Source organism: Meles meles, chromosome 12 (genome assembly GCF_922984935.1).
Source record: "Meles meles chromosome 12, mMelMel3.1 paternal haplotype, whole genome shotgun sequence".
NCBI lineage: Eukaryota > Metazoa > Chordata > Mammalia > Carnivora > Mustelidae > Meles > Meles meles.
The window spans coordinates 20,862,646-20,879,849 of record NC_060077.1 but is presented as its reverse complement, the minus strand read 5'-3'; the positions used below and the strand labels follow the sequence as shown (position 1 = coordinate 20,879,849).

The window sequence follows — 17,204 nt, the reverse complement described above, 5'->3', positions numbered from 1 at the left end:
TAGTCAAAATTTTCTATCTTTGCTGTTACTTCTTTCAGGGCTTATATCATATTTCAAAAGGATCTTCCCATTGGAGGAATATAAGTTAGTTCACCAGTGTTTTCTTCTTATTCAAAAAGTATAAAAAAATGTTTTTATTATTTATTTATTTAATATTTTATTTTATTTATTTATTTGACAGAGCGAGAGACCACAGCAGGAGGAACAGTAGAAGGAGAGGGAGAAGCAGGCTCCCCACCAAGCAGGGAGTCTGATGTGGGGCTTGATCCCACAGCCCTGGGATCATGACCTGAACCAAAGGCAGGCACTTAACCATCTGAGCCACCCAAGCGCTCCTAAAAAGTACCTTTAGGGGCACCTGGGTGGCTCAGTGGGTTAAGGCCTCTGACGTCGGCTCAGGTCGTGATCTCAGGGTCCCGGGATTGAGCCCCACATCGGGCTCTCTGCTCCGCGGGGATCCTGCTTCCTCCTCTCTCTCTGCCTACTTGTGATCTCTGTGTGTCAAATGAATAAATAAAATCCTAAAAAAAAAAAAAAGTACCTTTAAATGTGTTCTTTAACATGCTCTCTGGCGGAGACAGGGACTCGCCCCTGTGTGGGCAGCGGTGTGGCTCTCCCGTTGCTCGTTCCCTCAGCAGTTCCAGTGCCGCCTCCTTGCCCTGCTCCTCGAACATTGGCAAACCCCACTGTACGTGGACGGATTTCTGGGCTGCATTCGGTGTCATCGCTTGTCTTGCGCTTTTCAGTTCTCAGTGGATCTGATTACTGTGGCTTTACAGTCTGCATTAGTATCTGGACTGGCCAGCATATCGATCGCCCTGCACCCTGACCCCTTTCCAGCTCTTTTTGCTCATTTATTCTTCCCGTCACGTCCCAGTATCATTTTGAGATGTTACCCTTTCCCCACCTTGTCCCCTTGCCTGTCGTGATATGCCACTTGTTGGCATAAACATCGGATTGGCTATTTCTCTGTAAGAGAAAGTCATTTTGAAAAGGCATCTGGAGGTGGCGCCTGGGGTGGCTCATTCAGTTAAGTGTCCAAGTCCTGGTTTCAGCTCAGGTTGTGATCTCTGGGTGATGAGATCGAGCCCCACATCGGGCTCCACACTCAGTGCAGAGTTATCTGGAGATTCTCTCTCTCCCCCTCCCTTCACCCTCTCTGCCCCTCCTCTTGCTCACACATGCTCTGTCTCTCTCAAATAAAATCTTTACGAATTTTATGTTATGATAAATAAAATCTTTACGAAATAGCAGCAAGGAACAATGTCTGCTGTCAACCTCCATCTCCTTTCAAGGCCTTCTGGGTAGTTGTAGTTGACATGATAATGTAAGAAAAAGAAGTCGGAGATACAAATACTGAAAAAGAGGAAAAAATGTTACTATTTGTAGGTCTTGGTAATGCCTTGGAAAACTAGAGGAGCAGCTGAAAAAATTAGAGTTTATTAAACTATTCTAAAATTATTAAATTAATGATTCAGAAAATTGTCCATTTAGGACACAAATATGAAAAATTAATAGTTATGCTAACACGACTAGTTATAAAATTAGTGGGAAAGGTAATAGTTTTAACAATAAAATAATAAAATACCTAAGTATTAAGTTAAAATGGCAATAGGAGTGGTTTAGAATTGGGGTGCCTGGGTGGCTCAGTAAAGTGTCTGCCTTCGGCTCGGGTCATGATCTCAGGGTCCTGGGGTCGAGCCCCACGTCAGGCTCCCTGCTCAGCAGGGAGTCCGCTTCTCCCTCTCCTTCTTCATGCTGCCCCCCTGCTTGTGCTCCTTCTGTCTCTGACAAATAAATACATAAAATCTCTAAAAAAAAAAAATAGTTTAGAATTTAGATGAGTCCTACATATCTTCCTTTGTTGAGAAATGTACAAGCTGGTATGAATAAATGGAAGCAGCTTGTTATCCCTAAGTAATTATAAATCTAAGGTGGTTGTCATTCAGCAGGGTTGTTTTTTTTTTTTAAGATTTCATTTAGTTATTTGAGAGAGAGTGAGCAAGAGAGAGCATGAGCTGGAATGGGGCAGAGGGAGAGGAAGAAGCAGACTCTCCACTAAGCAGGGAGCCCGATGCAGGACTCGATCCCAGGACCTAGGGATCATGACCCGAGCTGAAGGCAGATGCTTAATGACTGAGCCCCCCCGGGCATCCCAGCAGGGCTTTTTCTAACTTGAACATTTTCGGGGTGCCTGGCGGCTCAGTTGGTTGAGCATCTGACTCTTGATCTCAGCTCAAGTCATGATCTCAGGGTCATGAGTTTGAGCCCTGTTTGGGCTCCACACAGGACATGAATCTTACTTAAAAATTAATAATAACTTGAGGGATGCCTGGGTGGTTCAGTAGGTCAGTTGTCTGCTTTCCGCTCAGGTCATGATCCCAGGGCCCTGGGATCGACTCCCACATCGGGCTCCCTGCTCAGTGGGGAGCCTGCTTCTCCCTGTGCCTGCCACTCCTGCTTTCGTGTGCCTGTTTGCCCTCCCTCCCTCTTCCTCTGTCTCTCTGACAACTGAATAAGCAAAATCTTTAAAAAATAGTAATAACAACTTGAACATTTCAGGTCTGTTGAGAAAAGTGAGTGCAGGAGGACTGTTAGGAAAGTCTCATAATAGCAGGGTATGGGGAGGGACTTGGCCTGGCAGAAATTTTAAGATGATGCCAGGTCACAGTTATGAGAGGTGTGTGCCGGGACCTGTGACTGGGTGTGGAGCTGGTGTGCTGAGGGTTTGCACAGGGAGCTGGCTTGATGCAGCTTTTCTGGCCGGCAGTATTTGAACGCGGCTTGTCGCTTTTCAACATCGTCTCTATACTTTCCTTTCTCAGTCCAGTCAGCCTGCGGCTAGAACGAGACTGTCTAGCACACTCGACCCGGAACTCATGCTGAACCCAGAGGCCTTGCCCCGGGCCAGTGCTGTGGCCCTGACGAAGGAGTATTCCTTCCTGCGCACCAGCGTCCCTCGAGGCCCAAAGGTGGGCAGCTTAGGGCTCCTGTCACATCCTAAGGGGAAGAAAAGTTCCAAGTCAAGCAAAATTCGGTCTCTGGCTGATTACAAAACTGAAGACACAGGTACTGGGAGTTCTGGCGGAGACGTGCTTGCTGCAGACTGTGCCAGGGGCTCTCTGAAGCAGAACCGCAGCAGTGTGGCATCCGTGGTGTCGGAGGTTAGTTTGTGTACTGAGGCTGAGGACCACCTGGAGAATGCATCCCTGACAGGTGACAACACATCTGAGGCTGATGGGAATGAGAGCGACAGCTCCTCCCACAGCAGCGTCTCTACCCGTGGGACGTGCGGGCTTCTGGTGACCACCGTGGGCACTCGAGAAGACTCCTATGTGGTCAATGGCCAAGAGATGGCCGCTGGTGCACTGGGCCAGTTCCCCTCCATCACGGATGTCCTCCAGGCCGCAGCCGCCGAGCACCAAGACCGGGGGCAGGAGGTCAATGGGGAGACGCGGAGTCGGACAGACAGCATCTCCAGCAGGTGGGTGCCGCCCGCAGACTGCCCCTCCGCTGCCAGAGCTGCCGGACAGCGCTGTTCTGCCCTCCTAGTTACGTGCCTCGTCTTCCCCATTTCACTTCCACGCAGCTCTGTTGCCTTGTAAGAAACGGAATAGGTCAGTAACATTTCCGTTATTAAGATACAGTGTTTTCCAGTGTTTGTATAGTGTTTGTGCAGACATGTCTCTGAGACTTCCCGGTGCCTCCCTGGGCTGCCGTTTCAGCGGGGGTGTTCCAGCTCCACAGGGGTGTGCATTGGTAGCATTTGTAAGGCACTAGTGCTTCACTTAGATCTTGTAACTTACTGAAGAAACATGGGGGGAAGAGGAGTGGTGTGAGGAGTCCTGCGACGTCAGGTGCCTGATGCTCCATGCCCTCGTCCCCCAGTGTGTCCCTGGAGAGCTCTGCCACCGAGACCCATGACGCCATGCTGCAGGCCCTTAAAGACAAGATGAGGCTCGAAGGGCAGCTGGAGGCGCTGTCCGCAGAGGCCAGTCAGGTAACGGGTGCGCTCGGCGGGCTGGTGTGCCACGGCTCTGGGAGGGGTATGTGACGCCCAGCAGTTGTGCACATGTCTCAAAGCGGCAGCCAGGGTTTCTGTGTCCTCTCCCTTTGTCTGCATGCTTTGTCAGCCTCAGAGAGAAGTGAGCTCGTTTCCTCTCCGGATGCATGCCTTAGTTTCCCCTGGATCCCTGTCCGAACCCTAACCTAACAGTCCTATGGCAGATTTCATTTCCCTGGCATGATGAAATTGTTGTCTTTGTCCCTTTAATTCTCTTTGCTATATGGCTTCTGCTCTTCCCAACGTGAATTTTGCTGTTTTCTCTTTATTTCCATCCCTTAATTTTCAGTTTTCTCATGGACAGTGGTATCTATCTCTCTCGGTTCGGGGTGGAGAGCAGGGGGCACACATGGGCTCAGAGGTGGTGTCGTGGCCGTGTGCGTTCTCAAGTAGGGGGCGCAGGGTGCGGCTCTGCCAGACGCGCCTCTCATGCCTGATGTGGTGTTTTGCATGACGTGGGCCTGGGACACAGACTGACCCGTCCATATGTAGACCTGTGTCGATGGGGGAGGTGCTTGCTGGGAATGAAGGTGAATTTTGGCGGCTCGTGACTGGCCGTCTGTCCCTCTTTGAAATATCACCTCATTGATGCACTTCTGCTTCACCTGCTCATTCAAGCCCATGAATGATGTCAGAACCTTTGTTTGCTTTTACTGTACTGTACCTTCTTTTCCTCCTGGGATACTGATTTGCTCTTTAGTTGTATGTGATCCTTTGTGGCTTTTCTGTAAAAATCCAAGTCTTCCTGCAAACTCTCCCTGCTTTGGCTCAGATAACTCGATTTTCTTGGGTATTTGTTCTTCCGTTTGTTGAATTTGATGATTGTCTTCCCAATGTTGGTTTCTTCTCGTGTGTGTTGATGTGCATTTGTCTGCCCAACTTTGCATTTTGGAATTCCTGTCCACGCCCTGATAGACTCATTTTCGGGTAGGCAGAAGATGCCAATGGCAGATGGGGCCTGTGCCCTTCCCTTGTCGTCTCTTGAACGTTCTCTGTTGCCCTGGGGCCTAGGGCTTGTCAAGGCCACACCTTCCCTCTCACCTCTTGCTTTATCCTACACACAGCATCCCTGTGGTTCCTCCTGTGCTTTGTGCCCCGCGGCCCTGGCCGGAGCCCCTCAGCCCTTCTTGTGTAGTGGGAGGCAGTCTTTCCTCGCAGGTGTGTTGCGCTTGGTGTCGTGGGCTCCCTTAGCACCCCCGGTCATCTTTCTTCGTATGTGTGTGTGTGCACGCCAGTGCACTTGTTTTCTGAACAATTGTGTTTTCCAACATCCTTGCGGACAAGCAGGTGCCTGCATAGTTGGGGCACTCCTGTGCAGAAAGTGAGCAGACTGCGTGGTTGCCCTTCCCGCTCCTTCGGCCTGTTTGGAGAACCTGCCTTCTTTGGGGAGAGCTGTCATGGTAGAGCAGCCGAAAGCTTAGGAACACAGCGCTTTCTCCTCTGTGTCTTGCTTGTTCATCCTGGCGGCCCTCTTACTGCACAGGGTGGAAGTGGCTCATTTTCTGAGAGTCCGTTTCCGGCTGGGGGTCTTTGCAGGCACTTAAAGAGAAGGCAGAGCTGCAGGCGCAGCTCGCCGCGCTGAGCACGAGGCTGCAGGCGCAGGTGGAGCACAGCCACAGCAGCCAGCAGCGGCAGGACTCGCTCAGCTCGGAGGTGGACACCTTGAAGCAGTCTTGCTGGGACCTGGAGCGAGCAATGACCGACCTGCAGAACATGCTGGAAGCCAAGAATGCCAGCCTGGCGTCGTCCAACAGCGACCTGCAGGTGGCGGAGGAGCAGTACCAGAGACTCACGGCCAAAGTGGAGGAGATGCAGAGACACATCCTTAGTAAGGACAGCACAGGTGAGCGCTCCCGGCCCGGCCCGCGGCGGTTCTGCTCCTTTACCCTCGCAGAGGCTTCCCACAAGCTGTGGTCCGACTGAGGGCGGGGTTCGGCTCCTCTGCTTTGGAGATTGACCTGTTCCACTAGTACACTGAGAGGTGTTGTAGTCCCTACTAATTTATGTACAGGCCGTACACTTCTCTAAAGTAAATACTGTTTTTGGTTGAGTGCACAGAATTTTGCACATTTTTGCACATGCAGCAAAGGGGAACTTTTAAGTCTGGCTTGCAAGGCCTGCCCTGACCGGAGCTTGCTGGGTAACAGAGCTGGCCGGCAGGCACTCACATGGTGTGAAGACCCACACGCGGAGCGGAGGGCATGGCTGCTGCGGTCTGGACGGGGGCTGCCTTTCCAAAACGCCCCCACTCCCATCTGTGAAACACATCTGGCCCCAGGAATGTCTGATAAGGGATCATGGATCCTCTTAAACTCTCATTTTTGTTTGTTTTTTAAGTTCTGGGAATGGTCTTTTGAATGGTGTTTTCTTAAATGTTGGGTATAATTTTAATTTTCGAGTATTTGACCGGTTTTGTTTGTAGTGTGCTTTGGGTTATTGTGACTTCCCATCTTCTCCTTTCCTCCCTTCCTGCCCTCGTCAGTGTTAAGAGTTGGCCATATCAGCACACCAGTGGGTTTTAGTAGAATTAGCAGCACGATACCATTCTGTTTACTGATACAGGTGCCATGAGGCCGTTTGAAGACCAGAGTCCTAGCACCTGCAGTGGCTTTGTGGACACACAGTTGACCCTCAGTATCCATGGATCCCTAATTGTGAACCCCCCGGCTCACTCAAATCTGTCTGTAGTCCCCCAGAGCAGTACTGCGCCTGTTACTTGAAGGCAGGAGCGCTCTGTGCAAGGTGCGAGCTGCCCAGCACGCTCCCTCCCAGCCGAGCAGGTGCCCTCGTACGGTTTAGCATCAGCTCCTTTGCATCTTTGTGCTTTTTAGGGTGGTTTTACAATTTATTTATTTTTTTTTTTTTTTTTAAAGATTTTATTTTATTTATTTGACAGAGAGAGAGATCACAAGTAGGCAGAGAGGCAGGCAGAGAGAGAGGAGGAAGCAGGCTCCCCGCGGAGCAGAGAGCCCGATGCGGGGCTCGATCCCAGGACCCTGAGATCATGACCTGAGCCGAAGGCAGCGGCTTAATCCACTGAGCCACCCAGGCACCCCTGGTTTTACAATTTAAAATGAACTCCAGACACTGTTGTGTGCTCTTAGTGCAAGGAGTCTGTGACGTGTTTCATGGAGAAAATAGGTGTGTTAGGTGAGCTTCATTCAGGCCTGAGTTAGGTGATGTTGGCTGTGAGTTCAGTGTTGGTAAGTCAACAGTACAGAGTAAATGAAGCACCTTTACACGTACACGCACATGAAACAAGGTTGCGTATTGATCAGCTGACCCGTTCCCCCCCACCCGCCCCCCGCCCCGGGGAGCCACAGTTCAGCACCCACTATGGCAGCGTGGAGAGAGTCAGCCTTGTTTCTCACTCTGCCGAGCGCCTGGCTTGCTCAGCGTGTCTGTGCCGAGCTGCAGGCTCTCCTGTGTGCAGCAGGCGCCCTGAGCTGCTCTGCTTGCTTCCAGTGCATGACTTGCGGCAACAGATGGCGGCCCTGCAGAGCCAGCTCCAGCAGGTCCAAGGGGAGCGCGCGGCTCTGAGCAGCAAGTTGAAGGCGTCCCAGGCCGAGATCGCCTCTCTGCAGCACGTCCGGGAATGGTACCAGCAGCAGCTCGCTCTGGCCCAGGAGGCCCGGGTCAGACTGCAGGGAGAGATGGCTCACATCCAGGTATGGCCCTGATGTGTCTCGTGTGGAACAGTTGCCTTTTTCCTCAATTAAAAAGTCTTTCTGTTTTTAGATTTTACGGATACTTTTTTTTTTCTTAATGTAACAGGTTGGTCTTTCTGTTTTTTTTTTTTTTTTTTAGATTTTATTTATTTGACACAGAGAAAGAGATCACAAGTAGGCAGAGAGAGGAGGAAGCAGGCTCCCCGCTGAGCAGAGAGCCCAATGTGGGGCTCGATCCCTGGACCCTGAGATCATGACCTGAGCCGAAGGCAGAGGCTTTAACTCAATGAGCCACCCAGGCGCCCTTATGGATACATTTTTGAGAACTCTGGTGCCCGCTCATCTAGCCTACACCCCATCCTGCGGGGCAGCCACCCTCCATGACCTTCCGATCCCAGGAGTCTTTCAGCTTCTACTTGCACATTTTTAATTCTGAACTCCCCTCTCTGGAACTGTTCCCAAAGCTGTGATGAGTCCCCCTACCCACCCAGAGGAGGGGGGCTGCCATTGTTTGAATCCAGCTCAGCCGGGTGTCTGCCTGGGTCTCAGGGCTCGCACACCAGCTCCTTGCCCTGGTCACTGCCCTCCTGGGTGGTGGCTGACACGCACAGAGCACAGCATGTGTCACCTCCTGGTTAGGGATTCACCAGCTCCAGCTGCTTGGGCACTGGGTCTGTCCCGCATGAATACTCTCGTTTCGTTGGGGGTGCAGGCGTGTCTGCCTTGGAGTCTGCATGAGGAATGGGGGAGCGGGTGACCGTCCAGACCCTTGGAGTAACACTGAGTCCTGCGATTTTCCTCGAGGCCTCTCCCTCTGGGCCCGCTGTGCTCCAGAGGCGCTCAGGATGGCAGGCAAATGCCTGAGATGCACTTTGCTCCACATCTTGGTGCTTTGGACTAATTAGATCGTGAGGATGCCGAATGGTGCCTCGGTCAGCCTCTACCCTCTTTTTGAATTCAGCTGCAGGTTTAGTTCCCTCCCCCTTTCTTTTGTCTTTTCTTCAGATAAAATATTACAGGTTAGTTAAAACTTATTTATTAAGTAGAAGATATAAATTACTAACTCCACCAAATGCTCTTAAAAAAACACAAAACCTAAAGTCTGTGAATACATGAAATAAAAATATTCTTAAATTTATGTTCCATATATTTTAAGCCAAAGGACCATACGGATAAGCATTTGTTCTACTTAAAACATACATGGAAATCACTGTGCAAGTCAATGCAAGCTTGAAGTGACAGTCATTTATACAAGGCATAAATGCATATTTAAAGGCATATTTAAAGAAGCTGCATTTATGTATCTTGACATAAGACAGAAGTGGAGGGAGGGCCCCAGGCAGTGGAGTCTTAGAGCCAAAACTGCGTTTTCTCAGATACCTTGGGAACCCAGGGTCAGCATTCCTGATTAGGAAGATGAAGGCATTTCCTCCTTTCCCTGCTAACACAGAAATGTTGCCAGGCACATTCAAGAGGCAGGACAGAGCAAGGTGGTTTTTTCTCTTTCATTGCCTTAGAACACAGTCCCAGCAAATGGTGCCTCCTCCTCTGCTCTGGGTAGCTTCCGGTTAGACCCCAAAATTCACAACTTCTGGTCGCATCCGCATCTCACAAGTCAAGAAGTGTCCACATTAGACCTGGAAGTAATGTGCGGGAAGATCCAGTCACAGACCCGTGTTCCCTCAGGGCTTCTCTTTCCTGAGCCCCCTCTTGGGGCTGGTGTGCTGTGCTGGGTACCTTCTGTGTGAGAGACAGTGGGTCAGAGGAGGGCTGACTGTGTGACAGCCAGGGGTCATCCTGGGCCAGCTTGCTTCCTGGGAATGGCCAGGGTCAGCCTGGCTAGTATCTCAGACAGGCACTGAGAGGGCAGGGCATGAGATGTATCTGGTCCTAGTTGGTTAGGTCATTTTTTTTTTAAGATTTTATTTATTTAGTTCACAGAGAAGATCACAAGTAGGCAGAGAGGCAGGCAGAGAGAGAGGGAGGCAGGCTCTCTGCAGAGCAGAGAGCCCAATGCAGGACTCGGTCCCAGGACCCTGGGATAACGACCTGAGCCGAAGGCAGAGGCTTTAACCCACTGAGCCACCGGGCGCCCCTTGGTCAGGTCATTTTTGGGGCAGATTCCAATCCCTGCTGTCCCTGTAACCAGATAAGGCTCCTTAGCCCTGGGCTGACACATATAATTTCGCTGAGAACATTCGTGTAGGTCTTGCAACAAAGTGCATAGCCTTGGGGAATTGACCCCTGACCTCGGGACTGCCGGCCTGCCCCTCTTAGGCATAGCAGCCCAGGTGGTCCAGGTGTCAGGGTGAGTGACAGGAGGGTGGGCCATGAGCCCTGTGTGGTGGGGTCCTGGGGAGCAGCTTCCCCTGGGGGCCATCGCTGGGTAGGGACCCTCCCTGTCATGGCCTCAGGGATAGCCCAGTCTGCACTTGAGCGTGAAGTCTGGCCACTTTCTACCTTGTGCAATTTTTCTTTGAAGGTTGGACAGATGACCCAGGCAGGCCTCCTGGAGCACCTGAAACTTGAGAACGTATCCCTGTCGCAGCAGCTGACAGAAACGCAGCAGAGGTCCATCAAGGAGAAGGAGCGCATTGCTGTCCAGCTGCAGGGCATCGAGGTGAGGGCTGTGCGTCCCGGGACCGCGGCCTTTTGGTGTTCGTCTGGGGTTGGGGCTTCGTTTTCACGCTGGTCAAGGTTCAAGTTGACAAACCCTCGTACATAAACACTGACATTATGTATGCTTACATTCAAGTCTTTTAAGATAATCTTTTGGACAAGTGGCAGTGATTTCAGGTTGAGGACTCTGACCCTCACATTCATGGGAAGCTCCAGTGTCTCTCTGATCTGAGCTGCTGGTGCTGACTTGTCTTCCGCTCTCCCGGAAGACTTGGGCAGGGGCTGGGGCCGGCTGGCAGGTGGGGGAAACAGTTCAGCATGTTGGATCTCGGAAGGCCTCATAGGAACAAGTATTTTCTTGTCTCTGTGCTCTCTGCTTGTGTCCTCTCTAACCCCTGCAGCCACACGCCTGAGTTAGGACAGGACCACTGCCTCCGCAGATTATGCCTGGCGTGGGTGCAGCAGCTTTGACTGGTCTCCTTAGCTCTGAGACCCTATATGGTTTCTTATCCTCTCTGAGCCTTGTTCCCTTGTTCTATAAAATGAGGGTGATAATGCGTACTCGACAGCCTTGTCGGGAGCGGAGAGGGAACGGTGCACAACATCTGGGCAGCAAGTGGCCTGGCAGTTGCGTGCCAAGGATGTGGAAAGACGGTGTCCTGGGACTGTGGCCATTCCTCTGTCTCCCACCTCTCTGCACACACCCATGTCCTCATGGGTGACGAGGGATCATTGCGGCACAGCAGGCGTCTGCTACAGGGGCTCCGCACTGAAGAACTGAAAGAACTTTAAATTATAAACTGATGTTTTTCCCTGAGAAACACATCTAGGTGTTCGGTCTTGTCTACATAATCACACCGTAAGGAATGCGATGTTTGTCTCACAACTCTCCTGTGGTTTCACCAACTGAGTAAGAGTGTTCCCAGTAGGGGAGCCTGGGCGGCTCAGGTCATGATCCCAGGGTCCTGGGATCAAGCCCCACATCGGGCTCCCTGCTAGGCGGGAAGCCTGCTTCTCCCTCTCCCATTTCCTCTCCTTGTGTTTCCTCTCTCACTTGCTCTCTCTGTCAAATAAATAAAATCTTAAAAAAAAAAAAATGTTCCCAGTATCCCTTCCCCAGCACAGGGACGCTCTGCAGCCTGTCCTCGCCTTAGAGGTAGGGAGGGGTCGCTCATCACTTTATCCCATTTCTTCAAGCTGGTCTTCTGCTCACTTGGACCCGGCCGGCCTGGGCGTCAACAGAGGGAATCGTGGGTCAGGGAGTGGGTGAGGCGGCCTCTCTCTTGGGCAGCAGGAAGTTACCAGCCTTGGGCCTCTGTGCCCCTTGGCTCCTCGGTGTGCAGGTAGAGGACAGGACAGTGATGTGAATGAGGTTTTCCCACTCAGTCTGCTGTGGTTGTGAGGTCATCCTAATAGCGTTTTTTTTAAAAACACTGTTTTCTGTGCTCAGGCCGACATGTTGGACCAGGAAGCTGCCTTCGTGCAGATTCAGGAGGCAAAGACGATGGTGGAGGAGGACCTGCAGCGGAGGCTGGAGGAGTTCGAGGACGAGAAGGAGCAGCTGCAGAAGGTGGCGGCCTCGGCGGCGTCCCTGGAACAGCGGCTGGAGCAGGCAAGCACTCATCGTGCTTCGCGTGGCTGCCCCGGTGCCGCACACAGCCGGTTCTCACCTGACTGGCCACGCTGCACGCGTCGGGGCCGGTGTCTGCTGAATCTATTACCACGTCTCCTCAGCAGTCCAGCTGTTGGTGCACACCTGGCCGGGTGGTTGACTCCGGTTTCTTCCACCCCAGAACTTTTCATACAGAACACTGACCCCAAGAGTCCTGAACACACTCTCGGAGCAAGGGCAGGGTTTTCGTTGCAGGGCAGTCCTAGTGATTCGAGTTCCTGTTTTCCAGGTGAATCTGACTTTGCAGCAGCGAGACCAGCAGCTTGCGGTGTTACAGCAGGAGCACCTCGACCTGCTGAGGCAGCTCACCGCGACACAGGAGACGTTGCAGGCCCGGGAGCAGTCCCTTGGCGACCTGCAGATGCGCTACGACGAGCTGCATGCCCGGCTGGAGGAGCTGCAGGGGGAGGCTGCCTCCAGGGATGACACCATTCGCTTCCTGCAAAATGAGAAGATTGTCTTAGAGGTGGCTCTGCAGGCGGCCAAGAGTGGCAGGGAAGAACTGGACAGAGGAGCTAAGCGCTTGGAGGAGGGCACCGAGGAGACATCGCAGGTTTTAGAGCAGTTGAGGCAAGAGTTAGCCGTGAAGTCCAGCCAGGTAAGGTACTTTGCTGCCATTCTGTGATGAGTTGCGGCCACATGTAAGGACCAGTGCTGGGTGCTGGCTCCTTTGTTTGAGCACCTTGTTTTGTAAACGTGGAAAAATGCTTCTAGCGCAGGGCCCAGGGCTCAGGTGGCGGGGGGACCCATACCAGCAAGCTGTGTGCTTCCCACCAGCTGCTGGGTATGTAGATGCGGAGGGCTGGGAAACGGCGTCGTGTTTGGTGCAGTGAAAGTAATCTGCCGAAGGGCACCTGAGGGGCTCAGTCGGTTACGTGTCTCACTCTTGATTTTGGCTCCGGTCCTGATATCAGGGTCATGGGATTGAGCCCTGCCCCGAGCTCCACACTCAGCATGGAGTCTGCGTGTCCCCCCCACTCACCCCGGGTTTCAGGCGCACGTGCTTTCTCTCTGTCTCTCGCTCTTAAACAAGGTTTAAATAAATTTTAGAAAGAAAGAGGGGCGCCTGGGTGGCTCAGTGGTTTAAGCCTCTGTCTTCGGCTCAGGTCATGATCCTAGGGTCCTGGGATCAAGCCCCACATTGGACTCTCTGCTTGGCGGAGAGCCTGCTTCCCCCTCTCTGTGCCTGTCTCTGTGCCTGCTTGTGATCTCTCTCTCTCTCTCTGTCAAATAAGTAAGTAAAATCTTAAAAAAGAGAAAAAACGAAAAAGAAATCCACCAAGAAACCCCAGTTTCTGTCCACAGATGATGTGGAACTCAGATATGGATAAAGTTGCGTGGAGCGTTTGGATTTTCCCCGCTGCATGCCCATAGTGGAGCCCCCTGGACCCGCGGCAGGGTGGTCGTGTGTCCGCGAGTAAGGGCGGGAGACGCGAAGGGTCCAGGCACGTATGCACATGAGCTAGCACGCCACTGCTGGGAGCTGTTACACTAGCAGCGTGACGTGACCTGACGTAGGCAAACGTTAACAAACAGCACGATGGAGGTGCAGGGATGCAGTCAGCGGTATCACGGCGGGGAATAGTTCGCCTTTAGATCGCCCTCCCTGAGCATCGAGGATGAGGAGATTGGTGGCAGGTTTCCCTCTGGGATGTAAAGTCCGGGGCAGTGTTTCCTCTGCCAGCACTGCCCTGGGACCCATCACTTCTCAGACACGACATGAAGGCACATCAAGAAGCAATGGGGGCGTAGTTTGGGGGGTTGCGGGGACCTTCAGGTTGAGGCTGAGTTTGCTCTTACTGTCGCCTCAGTAAGAGGGATCCCAGCTCTGACCCCTGAAAAGTGCGGAGACGCGGGGTTTGGGACACTGTCACACTGGAGTCTTGCCCGTGCGCTGTGTGCTCGCTGGTGGGTTCATTGTGGACTGAGAGTGATCCTGCAGACAGGGAGGCGGGAGTGGGCGCCGACCTCCCCCGGAGCAGGGCGGCCTCAGTGAAGGCTGCGCACCTGTCCTTTGTAGGTGGAGCACTTACAGCAGGAGGCCGCCACCCTGAAGAAGCAGACGCAGAAGATAAAGGAGCAGTTTCTTCAACAAAAGGTAAAAACATGTTGGTTTTCCTTACGCACGGCAAGTGTGTGACAAAAAATGCCGTGTGGTTTAATCATTTCTCTAGAACAAAACTGATAAGTGGGAAGCAATGTTAGACCCCCTCAGGTTTGCTTTTAGCTGCGCTCTTGCCCCTCCCGTTTGAAGGTCTCCAGTCAGTGGGCGGCTTCAGAGTAGGGTTGGCATCTGTGGTGTGGATCTTGGTCCTCTTTTCCCTCAGAGGGCATGAGCTGGGCTACGACACAGACTGACTTTCCTGTTAGCGCGTCTCTGAGAAACGACATCCTGCTCTCATGCCGCAGTAGGTCCTGACCCGTGCGGAGGGCGGGGGCTCGCGTCGTACATGAGCGGAGCCCGTGTGGCTGTTGGAGGAATGAATGCCAAGTGTGGCTCTCACTGGCGTTTTGAGGAAGGCCGACCCGAGGCACAGTTAGATGTGGTTCTGGAGTTTGTTGCTGGGACGCCAGCTGGGGGAAGACGCAGCGGACGCTTGGCAGTGTGGCTGAGCGGGAGCACTCGCCTGGGCCCCAGGGAAGGGGAGGTCACAAGGTGACCCTGTGCGCATCTCCCAGACATGCTCAGATGCGTGAGGTGACGCCATGCCCCAGCCAGTGGTGTCCTGGAGCTGGTGAAGTGTGTTGTCCATAGTGTAAGACACAGCATGCCGTGCACCAGCAGCGAGCCCTTCCGCTGAAGGAGGCTGCACGTCAGTTCTGTCTTGTCGGGCAGGTGATGGTGGAGGCCTATCGGCGGGACGCCACCTCCAAAGACCAGCTCATCGGTGAGCTGAAGGCCACGAAGAAGAGGCTTGACGTGGAGCTGAAGGAGCTGAGGCAGGAGTTAATTAAGCTTCAAGGGGAGAAGAAGTCCGTGGAGGTGGAACATGGGCGCTTGCAGAAAGAGATGTCCCACGTCCGCCAGCAGATGACAGACCTCGAAGGGCATCTCCAGTCGGCACAGAGGGAGCGCGACGAGATGGAGACGCACTTGCAGGTGGGACGCATTTGAACTTCGGGGCTCAGCCACATGTGCCCCGGGGTCTGTCGTGCAGGGCAGAAGGCAGGACAGCCTGGAACAAGTCCCTCCTGGAGCTCCTGTCCTGAAAGGACAGGCAGACAGACAGGTTCCTCACTGGAGGCAGCACGGGGCTGGAGGCTGTCAGCCATTGACAGTTCACTCCAGCAGGCACTGGGAGGGGCCCTGGGGGGCTTGGGGAGGGCTGGTCCCTCAGGGACTGTGGGTGGAGCCGCAGGCAGAGGCTGACCTGGGCATTCCCCGCAGCACTCTGAACCACTCTAAAGTGATAGCTTATACAGAGAGCGAATCTCTGTCAGGGTCCTTCAGAGCCCTTGTCCTTGAGGGTGGCCATGGACCAGCAACACTGAGCCATGAGATCTTGGTCCTGGGAAGCAGGCTGCAGAGGAGGGCTTTGCTCTGCTCACTTTGTCTTTTCTCCCCTTTTCCGGAAGTCTTTGCAGTTTGATAAAGAGCAGACGGTAGCTCTTACGGAGGCCAATGCGGTGCTCAAGAAGCAGATCGAAGAGCTGCAGCAAGAAGCCACCAAGTACGTGGGCCCAAGCCACGCAGGGGCGGAAGGGTGGGCGAGGGCGGCCTTGAGCCCTGTCAGGGACATGCAGCAGCTAAGAGCAGGGGGACACGCGGTCAGTCAGTGGAGCCCTTGCCAAAGAGAGGCAACACAGAATCCACTTGTAGGCAGCCGGGGAAGCCGGATTGCAAAGCTAAGGCCGGAGGGTGGACCCGGTCCTGCTTCGGTGGCTGCCCGTGGTTCATAGGCACAGCTCTGTGTGTGTGTGTGTTCCATGGCAGGTGCACGTGGCAGCCCCTGCCCCTCCCCAGTCCCGCCGTGGGGCTAACATGTGTGTGTATCCCTCCTGCTGCGCATGCGCACTCCAGTAGCTTTTTGGGGCCTTTAATGCCTGTGGTGTCTTGTGTGCTGCACGACCTTACTTTCATCGCTGGAGGTTACCTGTGAGCTGTGCTGTTGGGATTATTACTGGGAGCGTGTGTCTGCGAGGACAACAGTGTTCTCTGTTTTTCCACGAGGTCACTGGAGCGGCTCTGAGAGGGGAGCAGGACAGAAAGAGGTGCAGTGCTAGGCTCTGGGGGGAGCAGTTGCCACCGGCCCCGTCTGGGGGATTGCGTCGTGGGGGAGCAGCAGCTAGCCAGGCTGGGGCTGGAGGCGGGTGAGGACCAGCCTTTCCTTGGTGCCAGCGCCAGGGCGTCTGGTTGGGAGTAAGTTTGGACTCCTTCTCTGTCCTGCCTGCTGCACCCCAGGGCCATCACGGAGCAGAAGCAGAGAATGAAGCGGCTGGGCTCAGACCTAAGCAGCGCTCAGAAGGAGATGAAGACCAAGCACAAGGCCTACGAGAATGCGGTGGGCATCCTCAGCCGACGCCTGCAGGAGGCCCTCGCAGCCAAGGAGTCGGCAGAGGCAGAACTGAGCCAGCTGAGAGCCCAGGTGGCCAACGGTGGCAGCGACCTCCCTCTGCACGTGGGTAACCCATCTGCTCCCGGCCGGGGTGCCAGGTGTGCAGACTCAGTACTGGGGACTTGATGTGTTACAGACGTTCACATTCTGAAGACCTTGAGAAAGATTGGCGACCCTGGGCAGACTAACATATAGGCCACATTTCTGTAAAGTGTCGTGCGCTAGCAGCATGACCAAGGGCATGGTCGCCGCCCACACATTCTCTCAATTAGCCCCTGCACACCTGCACAGGGCACATCGTCACCTCCTCCCTCAGCCTCCCTGCCCACTCCTGTTCTCCACACCACCCTGGTGTCTGGGGAGGGATTTCCCGAGTGCCCGTAGTGGAGGGGGCATGGGGGGTGTATTTGTAGAGTCCAGGAAAGCTTTTTGAAGGAAATAATCTTTTTCTTTTTTAAGATTTTATTTATTTATATGGCAGACAGAAATCACAAGTAGGCAGAGAGGCAGGCAGAGAGAGAGGGAAGCAGGCTTCCACTGAGCCACCCCAGCGCTCTTGAAGGAAGTAATCTTTGAAGTGGTTTTGAATAAGCGGGAGGTGTGAGAATACACGGGGGTATATCTCA

At 53.4% G+C, this 17,204-nt stretch overlaps 1 protein-coding gene across 4 annotated transcripts in view; it reads left to right on the top strand.

Annotated features, from left to right (window-relative positions):
• GOLGA3 (golgin A3) overlaps positions 1–17,204 on the top strand; it is a 46,508-nt gene that overhangs the window by 15,657 nt on the left and 13,647 nt on the right. For all 4 annotated transcript variants that reach the window (XM_046024795.1, XM_046024798.1, XM_046024797.1 and 1 more), the window contains 11 exons: positions 2,826–3,484; positions 3,889–4,000; positions 5,600–5,906; positions 7,529–7,731; positions 10,214–10,351; positions 11,801–11,962; positions 12,252–12,620; positions 14,043–14,120; positions 14,859–15,122; positions 15,599–15,693; positions 16,425–16,641. In XM_046024795.1, coding sequence (XP_045880751.1) covers positions 2,826–3,484; positions 3,889–4,000; positions 5,600–5,906; positions 7,529–7,731; positions 10,214–10,351; positions 11,801–11,962; positions 12,252–12,620; positions 14,043–14,120; positions 14,859–15,122; positions 15,599–15,693; positions 16,425–16,641 — 2,604 coding nt within the window. The remainder of the gene's footprint in view (positions 1–2,825; positions 3,485–3,888; positions 4,001–5,599; positions 5,907–7,528; positions 7,732–10,213; positions 10,352–11,800; positions 11,963–12,251; positions 12,621–14,042; positions 14,121–14,858; positions 15,123–15,598; positions 15,694–16,424; positions 16,642–17,204) is intronic.